Source organism: Eumetopias jubatus, unplaced genomic scaffold, assembly GCF_037043125.1.
Source record: "Eumetopias jubatus isolate StellerSeaLion01/CBP00866 unplaced genomic scaffold, mEumJub1_p1.0 scaffold_3, whole genome shotgun sequence".
Taxonomy (NCBI): Eukaryota; Metazoa; Chordata; class Mammalia; order Carnivora; family Otariidae; genus Eumetopias; species Eumetopias jubatus.
In genome coordinates this window covers 66,967,949-66,980,661 of record NW_028274809.1, presented here as the reverse complement: position 1 = coordinate 66,980,661, position 12,713 = coordinate 66,967,949, and the positions used below count along the sequence as shown (strand labels likewise).

At 37.7% G+C, this 12,713-nt stretch overlaps 1 protein-coding gene across 1 annotated transcript in view; it reads right to left on the bottom strand.

Annotated features, from left to right (window-relative positions):
- Nucleotides 1-12,713, bottom strand: part of COBLL1 (cordon-bleu WH2 repeat protein like 1) — a 98,782-nt gene that overhangs the window by 15,123 nt on the left and 70,946 nt on the right. Inside the window, exons 8-11 of the mRNA XM_088021959.1 lie at nucleotides 6,805-6,958; nucleotides 6,278-6,352; nucleotides 4,998-5,117; nucleotides 794-1,028 (exon numbers count right to left, since the gene is read on the bottom strand). Of these exons, the coding sequence (XP_087878085.1) occupies nucleotides 794-1,028; nucleotides 4,998-5,117; nucleotides 6,278-6,352; nucleotides 6,805-6,958 (584 nt within the window). The remainder of the gene's footprint in view (nucleotides 1-793; nucleotides 1,029-4,997; nucleotides 5,118-6,277; nucleotides 6,353-6,804; nucleotides 6,959-12,713) is intronic.

Sequence of the window (12,713 nt, the reverse complement as noted above, 5' to 3'; positions counted from 1 at the left end):
AAGCTTATTAAAATGGACACTTTTACAGAAACAGTGTGTTTTTGTTACTATTATTTGTCTTTTAAAGAAAAAGGAAACTAAATGAAACATTTAAGTCTTGCATCTGGCAAAGCCAACTTCTGGCAAATCAGGATATGGACTGACTTCAACTGGTTTTTGGGTTTTTGGGATTTTTTTAGTAATAGAAGGGTTTAATTTGGAGACAATCCCATGCAAATTATAGTAAAACTTTGATAAAGATGGTTTAGTTTGCCTACTTGATTTCATCTTTAATCATGATGTGGCATGTCTAACACAATATAAGTGTACCGTAGTATAGATTTCAATTCCTAGGATCAAGGGGAAAGTGCACTCTCTGCATTATAAAGTTGACTGTAAAAATAATATTAGTAACTTAACATCATAATCTAATGTGCAGAATTGTTTTATATGTCAGTGAAAATTCTTGAGAAGCATTTGGTGAAAATTAAAAATTAACTGTTTCATTTAGACCAAACAGAAAATAGGCAAAACCTATACAATACAAACAGATACTTTTATATTTCAGTCATACAAATTAACTACATGCTATGGTTTATCTCACACAGGGTATCAGAATTGCTGAATTTGATTTTATTTAAAAACAAAATATGCAAATGGATACTTTATAAGTAAGCATCCTTATAATGATGGTGAAGAGAGTCTAAACTAAAGGGACTACTATATTTGTGTTTACAGTAGCAGATCTGTAATTCAGAGACTAGTATTCATTAAACAAACTATCACCGACACTTCAGGCACACAGACTACTTACTGTCCATCTGTGTTTCTAGCTTCTTGTTTTTCTTCTTTGGAGTTTTGTGAGGACTCTCCAGTAACATTGCCAAGGGCTGAATCAGGATCATTTTTCAGTGTATTTATTATATCAGTAGATCCAGAAGGAATATCTTGTGACTTCAGAGAAATATTTTCAGCCTCATCTTTAGGCACTTCACACAGTTCTTCCTTTTCATCTATCTCTTCAAGGCTATGATCAGAGCTTATTCCAGCTACAAAGAAATGAAGATATAATCCTAAATATTAATTTGCCTCCTCATTCATCCCATGCAATCCTAGCAAGAAAGGAATTTTTAAAATTAGCTGGACTCTTTTAAACGCTGGTCCAAAACTAATAAGAAAATACTCTCCTAATGGTGAATAACCACATTAACATATAGTCAAATTGGACATACACAATTTTAAAAATAATATGCTATCATGCTAGTTTTTATTCATGACAGAGAAAAAAGTTATTTAAACTCATAATCTTCAAGTTACATATCTCTGAGAGATATCTATATATCTTTGAATTTAAATGATTTTACATTCATATAACAGCTCTAAATGTTAATTAAAAGAACATTAGATTTTATAATTTAAAATTTTATATATACAAGTATACTTATAAAATTTGACTCAGTAGTTACGAGAACTACAATGGAGAACTATCTGAGCCCCTTTCAAAAATACCAGTGCTCGTACCCTCTCCACACCTGTTAAATCAGAATCTCTGAAGGGTGGGGCCAAGAATTTTTAAGGCTCCTAAGGTGATTCTATATAAAACCAGGATTAAAAGCCACTGACTTAGATGCTTAATATACTTTTTGAAAATACAAACAAGTATTATACTTAGCTTGATTCTCGGAGGCAACTTCCTTTAACAGGTTTTTCCTATATATTATCGGAAAGTATAATGAGCATAGAAGCAGATATGCATACTCATGCTTCCTTCTTTTATGTTGGTTCATTTTATATAAATGGAAGCATATTATAACTGATGTTTTTCACCTTCTGTTTCTCCACTTAACTATGTCTGAAAAATCATCCCATATCAATGTGTGTGCATGTGTGTGTGTGTGTGTGTGTGTGTGTGTGTGTGTGATTCTCTTCAAAAGCTGCAGTTAATATTTCATTGTATAAGAATGTGTTCTACCGTTATTCCTTTAGTACCAGCAACAAATGGCCAACAGTTTAAAAAGAGGAGACATCCTAATTGGTGTACACACTAGCTGTGAAATTTAATTTAAACCAAAGAATGAGGTTCTGAATCTTTGCTTATTTAAGTATAATTTAACACTTCTATTTACACAATAGCAGCTGAACAAAGTTTAATTTTACCACAATGGGGGGTGGGATGGTATAGCATTATAGTGATCAGCACATCCGTAAAATTTAATAAAAACTTCAACATATTTGAAGAGTATTTAAAGTAATGTATGTCTTTAATTTTATCTCTAGGCAGAAAAGTATGCAATTTATGCTATTTCATAAACAGATATGAAGATTTTTAATGACAGTTTCATTGTGAATTAAAAAAGGAGATTACTCAATAGAAAAAATATTAAGGACTCTGAATTTAAGTGAATTTTTAAAAAATATATTTTGGCAAGTCTTGTTTTATTATGACATGTGAAAGCATCATTATGATACCAGTGTACAATATTATGTGTCTACAATAGCATATATTTGTGCAGTAAGGGTATATTTATGTAATTTGAAAACCCTGAGAAAATTAATGTCTGTTCTGGTTTAGATGCAAATGTGTTTTATAAATGGCCCCTTGGCATATATTAAGCTCTTTACTAATTAGATTAACTCAGGTAACACTTAACAAATTACTGTTATCCTATTTCTCTCTTGCCCATGAAAAGTATTTCACATAGGAGCACCTGGGTGGCTCAGTCAGTTAAGCATCTGACTCTTTTCTTTTTTTCGGGAGTGAATAGTTTTTTTTTTTTTTAATGTTTTATTTATTTATTCATGAGTGTCAGAGAGAGAGAGAGGCAGAGGCAGAGGCAGAGGGAGAGGGAGAAGCAGGCTCCCCGCCTAGCAGGGAGCCCGATGTGGGGCTCGATCCCAGGACCCTGGGATCATGACCTGAGCTGAAGGCAGACGGTGAACCATCTGAGCCACCCAGGCGCCCTGGAGTAAATAGTTTTAATGTGTAACAGTAGGCCAATCGGGGAAGATAAGACATCCGCCACAAGGCCCCAGCCCTTCTCCCATGATGCCCTCGGACCGGTGTGCCTGAGCTAGTCCCATGCCTGCCCCAGCCCTGAAGCCCCCAAGTCGCAGGGGAGGGTTGGAAAAGAAGGTGGATGTCTGGGGGCTCAGCCCCAAGAGTTCAGGGAGGCAAACACAGTTGAATTTGGCCTTGGAAAATTTGGTCTTGGAAAAACCCATCTTGGGATGCTGATCCAAGAACTTCTTCAGAATCTCCTGCTTTTTCTGTTTGTCCGAGGTGGGCAGCCCCACGGACTTCTGCCTCTGGTCGTACAGCATCTTTTCCACCATGCTGCAGTCTCACTGTCCAGGTCCAGGTCTGACAGCTTGGAATTCTCAGGGTTGATCTTCTTGGTATTGATCTCAGGGTCACTGGACACCAAGCAGCTCCACTACTCCATCTTGTTGATCTTCTCCAGATGCACCGTCACCACCTTGCCATCCTCAATGAGCCATGAGCTCTCCTCCACCTTCACCTCGTTGTAGAGCTCCCCGTCAATGACTTAGGTCATTGACTTAGATCAGCTTAGGTCATGATCTCAGGGTCATGAGACTGAGCCTCGCTTTGGTCTCTGTGCTTAGCATGGAGTCTGCTTGAGATTCTGTTTTCCAACCCCTCTGCACCTCTCCCTGCTCAGGCACATGCTCTTTCTCACTCTCAAATAAATAAATAAATAAATAAAATCTTTAAAAAAAATTACATCTATTCTGGTAAACTACATTTTGTATTCATTCATTCATCCAAAAAATGCTCATTGTGTCAGATACTATTGCAGTTGCTGCCAGGCAGAGTAGTTTTCTTTTTTAAAAACTGAGATACAATTCACACTCAGTAAAATTCATTTTTGGAATCCATGTTGAAATGCTTCATTTTGATAGATATATAGTTGGGTGACCACCACCACAATCAAGATATAGAACAAGTCCATCAATCTCCAAAATCCCTGGACCCTTTGGTGATCATCCCCTCCCCCTAACCCTAGACCCTGGCAACTATTTTCTCTATAGTTTTACCCTTGCAAGAATGTCATCTAGCCATTTAAGACTGGCTTCCCCATTTAACATAATGCATTTGAGATTCAGCCATGTCACTGCATGTAGTATTCATTCCTTTGTATGGGTAGGTGGTAGCATTCCAATGTATGGATTGACCATAGTTCATCCATTCCTCAGTTTAGGGACATTAGGTTGTTTCTCATTTGGGGCAATTATGAATGAAAATTCTAAAATAATTTACATGTTAAGTTTTTGTGTACACAGAGGTTTTCATTTTTCTTGGAAAATACCTACGAGTGGGACTGTTGGGTTATACAGAAAATGAAAGCTTAAATTTTATTTTTAAAAACTTGTCAAACTATTTTCCAGATTGGCCACATAATTTTGCATTATTATAAGCAGTATGTGATATATTAATTTTAAATAATTTTAAATAAGGACTCATTCTGAGTTAATAAAAAATTGAATAAAATTATTTATAATGAAATGCAAGTATTACCTAACTATACATTTTTGCCATCTGGTTACAAAATAATTCCAAAAATTTAACATAAAAATCCCAATCAAAAGCAATACTACAGAAAATAAGCCATGCCAAGATAACAAAAGAGTACTCCAAGAAAGAAAAAAAAAAAAAAAAAATATATATATATATATTCTTTTATATTCATAAAGTTAAACACTGGAAATAATAGAGTTCAAAGAGTTTTGCCAAAAAAAGCAGAAAGCCAAATAGAAGAAAATGCTGAAATCTTCCAAGGCCACTTATTTTTTCATCTTATGCCTTGCAATATTCATCTATCTGGTTAGGGAAAACATCAAACTCCAAACCTCTAAGAGAATTTCAAGTGAAAGGGGGAAACTACTATTTCTTTGAGACCTTTTTACACAAGGGATGACCAAGCAATGAAATGTTGATGTGGTGATAATCTTAATCTGCATTAAACAAAGCACCAGACAGGAAAGGCCCCATCACCTACATGTCAGAGATGCTACGGCTGTCTCGGCCATTCGAGAGCACTCGGAGAGGGAAGCTTCATCCAGTAGTCTGGGCACAGTGGAGTGTTCGAGACTGGGGAGCCCAGGGCCAAGGGAGGCTTCTGCCAAAGAAGTAAAATCTGTGGAAATGGCACTTAGACAACAGAGTTAAGGCAAGCAGAGAACAAGAAGCATTTCGAAGAAATCAGATCTGTTAGCTCACAATGATCCATGCGTTAAACAAGAAGAGATAACTAGGGGGAAAAAAAGGAAGAGAGAGAAATAGGTATCAAGCAAAGTTTGAATAGCATTCACACCTTCTTTCTAATACTTCCGCATCTTCTCATTTCACTTATATAGTTTGATATTATTTAAATAAAATTCCTTGTGGAACAAAATATATCATTGATATTATTCTGGCTAAGACTTAAGAAATAAGAAAAATCATGACTTGGTATATAATGATAATGTTTTTAATCACAGAGGACAGGAGAATTCTTATATAAGATGTGTTAAAATCTCAAATTCCTAAAAATCACCTAAGGTTAAAGATTTAGGGACATTTGGGTGTCCTGAGTTTCTCCCATGTTTGTGAATATTAATTATAAAAATTAGGGTTATATTGAGCAATTTTCATACCTATAAAATTATCTCCATGCTAAAGTACTGTCATAGTAATATTCTATTTTTGGTTAGACATTAGTCTGTCAGATTCATTTATACCTAACATTAAGTCTAAGAATTAAGAAATTTTATATTTATTCTTATAATAGCTACTATTAAAAATATAGGGAAACAGTATTAAATTATTTATTTTTATTGGCATTTCATTTATTTGGAGAACCCAAAATGAGACCATATAATAGAAAATACTTCATGATAAATTTTTACCACTAAATTAGGACACTATGTATGTCAAATTCATACCTAGTACAGTTGTGTAAATAATAGTACCTTACACCTTGGTGTAAGTTTCTTCTGAACACACTAAGGTACATTCCTGACTAATATGTATCCCTCTTAGGGAGGACATTAATAAGTCATAAGACACTGCATAAGGAAAGTTCTTAAGGTACCATCATAGAACTAAAATTTTGAGTTCTGCCAATTTCATACTCAACCCAGGGTGGAAAATTTTTCATTTCATAATATAAAATTTGGGAAATAGAGCCAAAGCATCTGTATCTCTTTCACAGACAGAGCATTATAACTAGATTCATTCCTCAACTGCCATGAAAGGTCTCTTTCAGGAGCTACATGATGTGGAATAAAGGTGTCCTACCTGGGCTGAGCAGCCCCTCGGGAGAGTTTGCTTCCAAAACACCATCCGAAGAAACCGTGCGTCCTGCCTGCAGGGCTGGGGGACAGAAGCAGCACAACTTACAAACAAGTCACATTCAGAAATGTAGCAATTCCTTAGCAGCTTAGTTTATTTTTATATAATTTGGGAAGAGAGAGCCCTAACTTTGTTAGAAGCCACTTAATCGACTTAGCTTCCCCTTCCTACAGGTAGTCAGTCCCGGAATGAGAGTGTCCTGAAGAGATTCACCAATGATCACATGCTCAATTTTAGGATCAGGGAGCTATACAAATTTTTCTTTTCTTTTTTTTTTTGTTATTGCAGATTTTAAAAAGGTAGTTAAGTGAGAATAACCAGGGACTATCTAAATATTATTAAAATTCATTAAAAGCCTAAGTTTAAGTATTGTCTTTTAGTAAAAAGACCTGATTTATAACCTGTATCACTTTACTGTCTCTATGAAACAAGACCTAATACACACATAATGTTAATGGGAAAAGTAACATTACCAGTGACAGGACTACTTTCATCACTTGGATGCAGGGGTATTTTGGAGGGTGGGGAAGGTGCTTTTCGCTTTGTCCTCTTCAAAGATGAATTGCCAACGGATGTACTACTGAGCTGCAGTGAGCCAGTTCTCACTATGCCTGCTCCACAGGGACTCTGGGAAACAAAATGACCAGACACGATCTCCATTTAGAAATTAATAGCGAACTTCAGGAAGAGGCTGACCTTTACATCAACTGCTTCATACGCCAGTATGAAACATAAGAGTCATTCATTCAGAAAACCTTTATGGAGCATCTGCCATGTGCCAGGAAATGGATATGTAAAGTAAAATAAAATAGGATGGAAGAATGGCATACAAACAACCAATTATCATGTGGAAGACTTGTAAGCATAATAGTTAAAAACTAGCTGTCAAAGAAAAATACGGAGAAAATATGGATGTAAAGTAAGAGGTGAAAAAGAAGAATATCTGTATGTTAAAACAGCTGGTTTGATTAATCTTTCTTTTTTAGTACTAACGTATTAATGACAAACATCTCAAAAATTTCTATGTCTACCCACAGCAAGGTCATTTGAGGTCACCGACTCTATACACGGCTAATGCTCACACGCCTGGCATGTGACCGTCAGCAGACCCGGAGACAGGCCTGCCTTAGCAGGCTGCCTGGTGCCTCCTGGCACACTGCCACATCATCTAACCTGATTCAAAGAGTTGTTCATAGTTTTTTGTCTCCAATTTCTCATCCTCCACTTGAACACTTTCAACCAGATATTTCCCAACTTTTGATCCATTAAAACTATTCCTGTCAAAGTCGTCAATGACCACCACCACAACTAAACTAGTGGTTAACTCTTAGAACTCATTTATTTGATCTGTTTGCAGCATTCGACAGAATAGACCACCCTCTTAAAATTCTCTTTTTCTTACTTCCAGATCACCACATTCCTAGTCTGCACAGATCCCAACGTTCCATTTTCTTTTAGGGTCCTTTTTCATCTCAGTCCTTGCATACACTCTCTTCAGTATCTATGTTCACTCTCTTGGTAATCTCCTCTATTCCCTTGGATTTATGTATTATTCATATGGCAATTAATTCCAGACTTATCCCTCCATCCTAGACCTCTATCTGATCTCCACTTAATATCTAAGGCGATTTCAAACATGGCCTGTCTGAAACTGAGATCCTGATAATCCCTCCTTTCCCCTCTCCCATCAGAAATAATCCTGTTCCCACAGTCTCTCCTGTTTCAGGAAAGAGCAAGTCATTCCTCCATCGGTTCAGGACAGTGACTCTGGAGTTCTCCCCATCTCCTTTCCCTCTCACACTCCACAGGAAGTCCATCTCGGTGGCTCATCCAGCTTGACTGTTACCACATGATCTGGATTATCATCCAGAACCTCCTAAATGGACTCTGCTTCCACACTGTGTCCCTACAGCCCTTTCTCAACATACCAGCAAAAGGATCCTATCAAAACCTGTTTGTTTAGGTCACTTTGTTCAAAACCAAATAACAGTTTCCCAGTTGGCATGGAAAGGCCAAAGTCCGGGTGAGGGCTTCTAAGGCAGTTAACTGCCTAGCCCCTAGATCTCTCCGACCACCTCTTGCCCTAAGTGTCATCTCATAGGGACAGAGCACAGTTAGGTCCACAATGGCAGGCACTTGATGGAACACCTCTCACTGAGGTTAACTCCTCCTAACAGGGGGCAGAAAGGGTGGCACCTGGCTGACCTGATGGGGAGTCAAACCATAAATGGCCTCCATACCAACTGAGGAATAGCTGCAGCCACCAACCTCCTCTCCCCTTAGTACTGCGGTCCTTCCTCCAGAACTTTTCAGGCCAATCCATCAAGGAAAGAGTTAAAGCCTGCCACCTAAACCCAGACTGATTCAGTCACTAAAGCCAATTCCAATTAAATCTAAGGGCCACCCCTCAACCCCCACCCGTTCCAAAGTGGATATGGGGACAGATCCTCAACTGCAGTTTGGACTTTTTAAACAATCAAGAGAAGGACCCTTGGCAATAAAGGGCTGATGAGGAAATGCACTGTATCGTACAGCTGGATGAGCAGTATTTAAATGTCATTTTGAGTAGAATATAAAGTTTTCTTCTTATTGATTAATGATATATCTCTGTGTTTGGAAACTTTCATTTGCTATCTTATAAAATTAACAAGTTTAGGAGTCATTAGGAAAAAGGCTAAAAATTCTCCTAAAACAATGCAGCCACTTCACTTTTCAAAATAATGATGTAAGTATCAAAAGCAGTAGAATATGTCATTTTATTTCTCAGATGAATTTACTTATTAGTAAAGCCCTAATAAAGCATGCTTCCTTCCTCTCATAGACTTACTTTACCAGTAAGAACACAGCAAGTGATCAGTAAGTAACTGCTGAATGCACAAATTTAGGGCAGCATTTGATTTTCCTCCTACTTCCATGCTGAAAACTTGTTCCCATGCTTACACTGATTGCTTTCATGAGGTCTAGAATACAAACCTGTGCTCCCCGTTAGGCCAGATTCCCAATCACTGTCATTTATTGGTCTTTTCTATTACCTGATAAAAACAGTCACGACTTGAATTAGTCACGAATTTCTCAAATGACAGTATCTGTTTAGGAGTTAGAGCTCTTAAATTTTCGTCATAATAAAATATACGGTACAGAAATTAGAAGGGAGGAATTTATATTGCAGACTCACAAGTTTATATGAACCTATCCATAACTCAAAGACAAAATAAAAATAGACTCACATATTTCATTTATGTCCCTAGAGGTCTTAAAATAAGCAAATTTTTTTTTGTACAGGATATTTCTATGGATAAAGAATTTAAAATTTGTCAAAATACACAGATTTTAGTTTTACTAAAAAACTTTCAATAGCATTTATGAAGACAGCTGAGGGAAAAGAAAACACATAACATTTTGAAGGAGCACATCTTTTATAACTTTATCCTACAGAACTTAACTCCCTTTACCCTGTTTTGCAGGTGTAACATGAAAATAAATGGACATACATTATTAGAGTTGCAACTGGATCACAGAGACTAAGAAAGAAGACATTAAGACAGCATGACTGTCACTGAGTGGTACCAGAAAGATACACATGACCTGTCATAACTAGATTCCATGGTATAATTAATGGTTAAAACTTACTAAGTTTATGACAAAACTGTAAATTTAACAACTTATGTAGGATGGGCCAAGGGCAGGAGTTTTCAAGGAATAAGAATGGTGAGTTTAGATCATCAGCAACAGATTAATGATGGAAATGGAAGTTTTGTCCTAGGGTACAATAATATTAGTGTTAGTGTTCAAGGAAATAGCTTAATATATATTTCTCGTCTTTCAAGACAGACAAGAGTTTTGTTGTTGCTGTTGTTGTTAGAGAGAGAGAGCGTAGGGGAGGGGGAGAGGGAGATGGAGAGAGAGAATCTTAAGCAGGCTCCATCCCCAGCACAGAGCCTGACACAGGGCTCCACCTCATGACTCTAGGATCAGGACCTGAGCCAAAATCAAGAGTCAGATGCTTAACTGACTGAGCCACTCAGGCGCCCCTGCTTTTTTTTTTCTTTTTTTAAAGACTACTAGAAAATAATTTCAATCAGCTAGGAAGGAAAGGTAACAGAAATCAAACTTGGGAGTTACTTTGTGTTAAAATAAAACATCACCATTAAGACCAAAGTGGAGGAACCCCTGGACCTTGAGAAAGGGATGTTCTATATCTACTGCAAACATCCTTTTCTTGGTAAAAGCCCACAGGAGAAGAAGAAGCGTTTAAGTTAGAAGATCTAGGTGTTCCTAAATAGACTACAACAAGAAAAGTGGTGTATACTGAGGAATGTGGGTGGAGTATATGTAGCCAGCACGTAAGAATAGAGAGGGTCCTAACCCAAGAATGACTACTTCTAGAAAGCAGACTCACTAAACCACCACAGATGCTTAAGTAAACACATCATGAGTTCCATACAAAATGCTAGGGAAACAAAAGCAAAAGTGTACTATTGGGACTTCAAGATAAGAAGCACAGCAAAGGAAACAACAAAACTAAAAGGTAACCTACAGAATAGGAGAAGATATTTACGAATGACATATCTGATAAAGGGTCAGTATTCAAAATCTACAAAGAACTTATTAAACTCAACACCCAAAAAACAAATAATCCAGTTAAGAAATGGGCGAATATATGAATAGACATTTTTCCAAAGAAGACATCCAGATGGTCAACAGACACACGAAGAAATGCTCATCATCACTTGGCCTTAGGGAAATACAAGTCAAAACTACAATGGGATACCACCTCACACCAGCCAGAATGGCTAAAATCCACAACACAAGAAACAACTGATGTTGGCAAGGATGCAGAGAAAGGGGAACCCTCTTACACTGTTGGTGGGAATGCAACCTGGTACTGCCACTCTGGAAAACAGTATGGAGGTTCCTCAAGAAGTTAAAAATAGAGCTACCCTATGGCCCAGCAATTGCACTACTAGGTATTCACCCAAAGGATACAAAAATACCAATTCAAAGGGGCACATGCACCCCAATGTCTATAGCAGCATTATCAACAGCAGCCAAATTATGGAAAGAGCCCAAATGTCCATTGACTGACGAATGGATAAATAAGATGTAGTGTGTGTGTGTGTGTGTGTGTGTGTGTGTGTGTGTGTGATGGAATATTACTCAGCCATAATAAAGAATGAAATCTTGCCATTTGCAATGATGTGGAGGTGAATGGAGCTAGAGTGTATTATGCTAAGTGAAATAAGTCAGAGAAAAACAAATACCATAGGATTTCACTCATATGTAGAATTTAAAGCAAAATAGATGGAAAATAGGGGAAAGAAAAAAGAGAGGGAGGCATATAAAAAAGGCTTTTATTTTTTAAAGATCTTATTTGAGAGAGAGAGAGCACAAGCAGGGGGTGGGGTGGGCAGGGGCGGGGGGAGAGGGAGAAGCAGACTCCTCGAGGAGCAGGGAGCCCGACTTGGGGCTTGATCCCAAGACCACGGGATCATGGCCTGAGCCAATCCTGGGATCATGACCTGAGCCAAAGTCAAACACTTAACCGTTGAGCCACCCAGACGCCCCAAGAGACCCTTAGCTACAGAGAACAAACTGAGGGTTGCTGGAGGGGAGGGGGGGATGGGTTAGATGGAGGATGGGGATTAAGGAGAGCACCTGTGTTGAGCACTGGGTGTTACAGGTAAGTGGTGAATCATCAAATTCTACTCCTGAAACTAATATTACATTATATGTTAACTAGAATTTAAATAAAAACTTGAAACATTAAAAATAAATAAAATGCTAAAAAATTAAAAAAAGAAAGAAAAAAGGCAAGGAAGGCCATTAGTGTCTAACTAAGCTTCATGCATAAGCCCTAGTTTTCCTGTGCCTTTCAGGAGTATACGCCTAATAGTCTCCTAACCGCTCTACCCTTGCATTTGTCAGGCATGAGCCACCCGGTATTTTTGAAAGTGAGTTTGTGTCTAACTGGAGAGAGGCTTCTAGAGGGTTTGCAAGTTGGAAGGCGGCCTAGTGTAATGCTTACCAAACAAATGAGCTTTGGAGATAATGTCAGGGCTTGAACCAGAGAGCATGGCCATCTAGTGTCTCTGCAACGTTCAGCCTCCTCATCTATGAAGTGGGAAAAGTAAGAGTACCTAAACCTCAGAAGGGGCTGGATGCTTATGTGAAATGACGTGTGAAAACTCAGCACAGTGCTTAGTATACAGTACCTGCTCCATAAATATTAACTAATGTAACATGCAGCTCATCTGTTTTTAAGTATGTGAGTGTGATCTGTAAATAAAATAAGCAAATGATGGTTCTAATGTAGAGTGAAAAGTATGGATAAAAGGAGGTACTTATTCTAAGACTGTACTTTGCAGTGATGGTGGTGCTAAGA